This window comes from Bombus fervidus, chromosome 14 (assembly GCF_041682495.2).
Source record: "Bombus fervidus isolate BK054 chromosome 14, iyBomFerv1, whole genome shotgun sequence".
Classification (NCBI taxonomy): Eukaryota; Metazoa; Arthropoda; class Insecta; order Hymenoptera; family Apidae; genus Bombus; species Bombus fervidus.
The window spans coordinates 7056479-7064050 of NC_091530.1; the positions used below are offsets into that span (position 1 = coordinate 7056479).

A 7572-nucleotide genomic window follows, 5' to 3' on the forward strand; every position below is an offset into this window, starting at 1 on the left:
TTTTCGTTAACAAATGTAAAATCTAACAATTTATCTTTTCATGTATTCGAAAATAATTAAATGATGTAATTATATTAATAAATCGAATATTTCAAAATTTGTAATTATTTAGATACAGATGTTTAGATAAATACAGTATTAACAAAATAAAAAATAAAAATATAATAAATTTCTTATCTAAATCGTAAAAAAATAACCCTTATTAATTAAATATTTACATAAACCTTACAACGAAAAAATTGTAAACCTATCTATTCATTAGAAAGTATTAGACCATATAAAGTACCAGTTTTTAAATTTAAGCATGACGGATGGAATTTGGTCTAGAGTTAAATCCTTGACTTATTGATGCTGCAATGTCCATTGTATTCTTTCCTCTAGTCTCAGGTAAGTATATCCTATATAGAATAATATTATATTATTACAGGATATATCGTAAGTAATTACAAATGATTGTATTATTTGTAAATTTGACTTTTTACTACATACCTAACAATTTGTCCTAATAATAAAAGAAATACGGCAAATATTAAAAAAGTATATGGTCCCATGATACTTTCTATTGTTGGGAACGTCATTCCTACTATAAAATTTCCACCCCAATTAAAAACACTACCAAGTGCCATAGCTGCTGGTCTAGGACCAACGTCGAATAATTCAGATCCAATGAAGTATGGTATTGGTCCAAGACCAATTCCATAAAATATCACATAAGCCAGAACGGCTATCGTACATATTATTGGCATATGCGATGACAGATGCTGTAAGGACACAAATAATTATTTTACAAGCTAAACTTTCAACTTCTAATACAAATTATTCTATTCAAAATAATTTTACTTACAATTAATAAAATGGAAGTACATAAAATTATCAAACATCCTAAGCACAAATATATACTAGTAAGTAGGACACCTCTCCTATTCAAAGTTGACATCACTGGTACTGAAGCAAGAGCCATACCAATGTTAGCCACGCCAGTACCAAGAGTTGCATATTGTGCTCCAGTAATGCCAAGTCCAGCATTGATAAATATGGAGTTAGAATAGTAAAATACAACGTTTATACCACTCATCTGTTGACCGAATTGTATTATACAAACTAAAAATACAGGAAGCTTTAGATTTGGATCTTTAAAAATGCGCTTGATAGTCCAAGGTTCGGCTGTTGTTTTTGTTTCTATTTCTTGCTGTAGACTAGAAATTTCCACTTCTAGTAACATTATATCCATTTTACGTATTCTACTCAGTTCTGAAATATTAAAATAGTCTTGAATGTTATTGTGAATATACCATTTACTACAAGACTAGTATTTTTACTAACCATCCAAAGCTTTCTGCTTCTGTTCCCTGATTATATATAGATATTTAGGACTTTCTGGTAAAATAATGCTTGTAAAAACCAAAGCATATATACATAATGGAACAAATGCTCCTAGCATATAATGCCAAGAATTTTCAGTTCCTAGAACTGTATCAAGCCCTGCAATTTGCCCTAAAAATACTCCACATGTAATTCCTAGTTGACATATTACTCCAACTGCACCTCTTAGCCTAAGTGGTGCAATTTCTGACATGTACATTGGTACTATGCTTGTCGCGAAACCTCCAGATAGTCCTGGAAAGATATAAAATTTTCATGTAACAAATAATTTCACATTTTTGAATTTGGTATCCTAAAACTTACCAACAACTAATCTGCCTGCTAACAAAATTTCGATTGAATTTAATTTGCGTATTAGAAAAAACATTGCAGCTCCTATAATGCCAAATATGTTTCCAACAAACAGTGCTCCTTTTCTTCCATATCTATCTGCCACCCAGCTTGAGAGGAATGAACCAGCTGCCCCTCCAATGAGAAAAATTGAGACAACACTAGACCAAACTATTTTCAGGCCATTTTCGGATACATCCATGCCATATCTTTCTTTAATACTTTCATTACAAAATGCACCCACCAGCTACAATTAACATAAATATATTTAATAAATAAATATACTTACAAGTTTCTATAAAACACAAGTTGAGACACTCACATGGGCTGCATTATTTAGTACTCCTATATTAAATCCTGCTGGTACAGCTGATCCTAAGCAGCAGGTAACAGCTGCTAAAGCTAATGTGATGGTCCATCCTCCTGGTATCTAAGAAAAATAAATATTGTCTTGTTTGCTTTTAAAGAGCAAAGTAGAAAGTATTACATATTCATAGATATTTCACTTGTAATTTGAAGTTCATTTTTAAATGTAAAACAAAATAGCAATTCCTATGTGTCCTGTTCATTAGAAATTAAAGAAAATGCAAATTACAAAACAGTGTGATCATGTTAATGTCATTGGTGATTTATTCATAGTTGTATCACAGTAATATGTGAATGTAATAAAATAATGGAATTTAAATGAAAATACAAAAAAAAAAAAAAAAAAATGGTATGTAATGATAACAACACATAGCCAAAAATATATTTGTGAAACACAAAAATCTATGAAATACCAGCAACACATATTAAGGCACTTTATCATGTACCATAGGATATGTGATGGTGCAGCACAATAAATCATATGATATAATTTATGTGATCAACGTTATGAGTAATACAATATAAGATACACTGGTAAGTTTGCATTTCTCTTAAAAGAAGAAAAATAAAAAAAATATATATATAAAACCAGAAAACCATACCACTGAAACAATTAAGCATCATAAGCAATAATGTGTTGCACCTTGGGAGACCAATCAGTGATATAATGGAAAAGCCTGGATGGAATGATGGAATAAAACTCAATAAAACCACACATCACTGGCAAACCTGGAAACTATGTAGACAACCAACCATGCATTACTAAAACTTTATAAAAAGTAGATCTAGATCTAGTCTCAGTTTTTCAATTACACAAATGTGTATATACAAAAATATCTCTTATAGAGAATCTTTTGATGGAGAAATATCAAGAATGGAATTAATAATCAAATGTGGACTTAAAAAATGGATCACAAAATATGAATAGATTGCTTATAAATTATTTTTATATAATATTCTGTTTTCTCTCTTTTGAATGATTTTCATGTCATTAGTTTTTACATAGTGGCTGTTATAGAATTAATAAACTGAACACTTATGAAATATTATCATTATGAAATTATATTAAATGAAACAATATCAAAAGGAAGAAAAAACAAATTCAAATGAGGTATATGATAATAGAAGACAATTTGACCTTTAAATAAAAGTAAATCTCTGCTTATGTCTTTTAATGATAAAGCAATGACAACTGAAGTAATATATAGATTGATTCCAATGCATAATTGAAAAAGGTGCTTTTATATCTTGTTCTTTATTTTTTTACACACTTTCATATCATTCGTACTTAAGTTAAACAAGGGAGCTATGTACAAGGATAACATACATAGAACTCAAGTGTTTTAATCAAATATTATGAAATGCTCGAGTCTTACATGTTCATTACACTATCTGTGATTCAGATCTTAAATAATCTGTTTCATCAATATACAAATTAAGGATATAGCTTGAAATTCATCGATACGTACAAAATCGTTAAACGATGCATGCTTCTATTTCGAATTTTATTTGATAAATTATACTTACTGATCTTTCGTTTAGATTATCCGAATTAGATGGACGATTAGATCGCTCAGAGTCCGTGAGTACTGCAGCATGACTATCTATAATTATGATTAGTTATTATATTTATCATGTTAAAATAAAGTTAGATATACTTTCACTATGAACATGCTACGTTAATGAATAAACGATCAATCTAAATAAATCTAGAAACATAAATTTAAATAAATACCTTGCTGTCTAAAGCAAAAATTTTGTAGAAATAATATTTTATGAAGAGAATAGGTAATAAAATTAGAGCAACTATTGAAAAATTTCGAAAAATATTACCTAACCCTAACGCCATACTTTGTATAACATGTGTCACTGTGTCACTGACACGACTTCACACGATGTCAAAATGGCAAATAAGACTAGAAACTTAAAAATGGATTGGTAACACGGAACTTTGGCTTCGACTTTGTATACAATTGTATCAATATGTACGTATATGCTATTGTATATAGAAACAGAATGAAGAAATTTCTTATTTTACTTAAGCAATTATTGATGAAAACGTATATATTTTCTAAGGTAGATACATCAACCTTAGAGCGGTAGAACAATGTTCACAAAAAGTTTGAAATACGCAAATGTGCACTTTCAGATGTTTAATTGTATCAGCTTTTCCTTGAAAAGTATTACGTAGTTGGTAAATGCGCATTATACAATATCACGAATATTAAATAAACTATTGATTTAGAATAATTATTTAATATATAAAATTCACGAAAGTATTTGCACATATAGAAATCTTTTATGAATATATTATGTATGTTATACGAAACATTTTGACATTTTATTAGTACTATAATGAAATATGATTATCATGATTATATTGGTAAAGTATTCAGACAGTCAATTTTCTATTATTTAATAAGCCTTAATATTCAGTATTACCAGTCATACCACTATTACGTTTATTATATGTATAAGTAGTTATTAATGTTGTATATTAAATAAATAGAGTTTCATTTTATACTGATGATGGTGATGATGGCCTTGAATAGGAGTTGGTTTACAAATTTTATAAACTTTTCAATATTGCATATAACATATTACTACAATATCTACAGTTATTGTGCTGTATACTAATTTTTTATTAAGTATGTTTGTTTGCAGTAAATATCTTGTAACTTCTATATACATTTTCCGATTGGTTTTAAATTGTACCAATATAGTTGTGGTAATCATATCTCGTTATAATGTTAATGAAGTTTCAAAATGTTTTATATGTATACATAGAAAACTTCTTCTGAATATTAGGTGTTCGGAAAATTCGTAGTGTAAGAAAAATTTTATTAGAATTAGACTTTTTACCATCTGTATTTTCAAGAATCTTTCCTTCAAAGATAGTTCGCCTTTTTCGGTAACGAATATCCTTTCAATACAGGCTTCTAGAATATTTTATTTCTTATCTATGTCTTTTGACAAACTTTCATGAGCCACTGTATACATATATATACATTGCAAATATAATTCGCCTTATATCATTTAATAACAATTGAGTTCCAATATTTGCGTAAAGTAAAGTCAATCGATTTATCTGCGATGATATTCAATTATAATTATAATTCTTCTCAAAATATTCTTTAGAAATAATCAATTTCTTTAAATAATATCCAGTCAATCCATAAATTGTAGATCGTACGATTTGAACGAATGATCATCGATTCTTCTATAACACGATCTTCATTCACGATAAATATGAATGGTATGAAGCGCGGTTTGTGTCTTCTATTTTTAAAAGAGGAATGTCGTCCTTCCTGAAAGTTTGCTTCCTGGATGAAGATATCATTTACCTAATTGCATCATACAAAGAAGGCGGAATTACAAATGTAAATATTGAATTGAGAGACGCGACGATATTCAAGCACGTGCATACATTATCTCACATGAAAAGATCCAATGTCAACGAATAAAGTGTATTAAATGCAAAACCGTGACTAAAATGTGTTTCAGTATTACATGTACTCATAAGCTAGAATTTACAATTTGTCTTTCAGTAACAGAATTTCATGAATTTGTAAAATAAGAAAAAAGTGTTGACTAAATTTTTGGAATGCTCTTTTATTCCGTCTTGTAGTTAATACATATTAAATATTATCAAATTTCAAGATGATAATGCTTGATATTTTAAGTAGACTTTCGTTATCGAATTTGACATAAATAATTTGTTATTATCAGATTGCGGATGATTATGCATTGATAGGCTTAAAGCTGCAAAAAGGTATACATATAAAATGTACATGGTATAATGCTTGTTATCATATTTAGTGAAAGAAAGAAATTTCTATTTCAATTCCATTTCTTTCATTAGATTTGTAAAAATACGAATATGCATGAATATCTTCAATTTGGTGATTATACATTGTTGTTACATGCAGATTGACAATACTTTCACAACCACTTCATCACTATTTAATTCCAGACATATATTAATTTCAATCGGACAATGGAATGGAAACTAAACCAAAATGTCCAACGCGTATCTAATAAGAATGAATAATTCATCATTACGATGCATGCAAGATTTCAATAAATGATTTTAAATTAACCAACGTTTCATGTTTTTAATGATAAATGATTCATTATCTGATTTATATATGTCCACAAACACATACGATGTATGAATAGATAATAAATAAATAAAATAAATAAATATAATTCATTAGTTTTTACATACCGCTATAATCAAGCATGTCTCCCACTTCGGAATCACAACGCATATATGATGAACTGCGTAAAGAAAGACAATACTTAAAATAACATGTCACAACTTGCATATTGAAATAATTTAAGAAATAGATCACAGACCGTTCAGAATCGAATACCATCGCTGCATTAGTCGCTTTCTATACGTTTTTATCTATCAGTCTAAATTTATTTAGTGTCAATGTACGTTTCAATGGTTTTCGTTTCGCCTTTTTATAGGTTTAGTAAGTGTCGTGTCGATAACATTCAATTATCGAAATTTATCAATCGATTTCGCCAATCGAATTCTCGACAGTTTAAATAAATTCTCGAACATTAACAGATATTAACGAGTGTCTTCTCTCATTTGAAACAAAACAAGTTGGAAGTTCCTAATTCGTAAAGTAAACGTTTTTGTTTTTCTTTCACCAACGTGATAACGGCCAGAATACACACTTCTTAAATTACTCGCCGATCGCTGCTTGTGCAGAAGCAATGTCACTTTACTTTCTTGGTAATAATGAAATTTTTACACGTTTATAATTTATTTTTATAGAAAGTTTTCATTTATTTCTATTTCAATGTTTTTGTCAATTACGTATTTTCAGTGCCACAATGACATCGCAATGTTTAACTACACCTATCAACGATTAAATTATAATATTTTATACCAAAGAAATTAAAATGAAAGATACATAAGAAGGTAAGTAATACAAGATAAAAAGAAAATTTCTGAAAACACATTCTTACTTTACAAAAAAGAAATCACTGAAATTCATCAAAATACATTGTTGTAAATCTATAAAGTTTCTATGAAAAGCTTCAACTAAATTGGTCATTTTGATCATTCTAGTAATTCTAGTATTAAATTGTAGAAAATTTCATATATGATTGCATATAATGTAGAGGCATAATGTACATAGTTTAAATGACTTACTAACCTTTTCTTGCAGTAAAGTTTTTTTCGATAAACCCGAGTCCTAGTATGCACGACTGCTTGTCTACTTCGTTACACTGTTCACGGGGGAATAGCTCAAATGCCGTAAATGATTTCCGAAGTGGGAATCCCCACCATTTTTCTATCCTCTCCAACAGAGTTTACATTACGTACTTCTTATTTATTCATGTAATTAATTCCAGTCTTGAATAACCCATTCTGTGAGAAATTCTGCGAGAAAAACTTCACTTTCAACGAGCTCAACATTATTTTAATTTTAATTTGTAATGGTTCGAAAATTTTGCGTTAATTGGCGAATA

General features: G+C 28.7%; 1 protein-coding gene across 4 annotated transcripts; it reads right to left on the minus strand.

Annotated features, from left to right (window-relative positions):
• Positions 1-69: 69 nt before the first annotated feature.
• LOC139994385 (solute carrier family 2, facilitated glucose transporter member 3) lies at positions 70-7527 on the minus strand. 4 transcript variants are annotated; one of them, XM_072016959.1, is made up of 9 exons: positions 7257-7527; positions 6308-6360; positions 3607-3683; positions 2036-2143; positions 1687-1960; positions 1324-1617; positions 845-1251; positions 490-761; positions 70-398 (listed from the first exon to the last, which is right to left on the minus strand). In XM_072016959.1, the coding sequence occupies exons 2-9, from the start codon at positions 6348-6350 to the stop codon at positions 299-301; spliced, it is 1575 nt and encodes a 524-aa protein (XP_071873060.1). In that variant the 5' UTR covers positions 6351-6360; positions 7257-7527; the 3' UTR covers positions 70-298. The 4 variants fall into 4 exon arrangements, with proteins under 4 accessions (XP_071873060.1, XP_071873059.1, XP_071873062.1 ...); XM_072016958.1 differs by lacking the exon at positions 7257-7527 and adding an exon at positions 6439-6578; XM_072016961.1 differs by lacking the exons at positions 3607-3683; positions 7257-7527 and adding an exon at positions 6439-6578.
• Between the last annotated feature and the right edge of the window lie 45 nt (positions 7528-7572).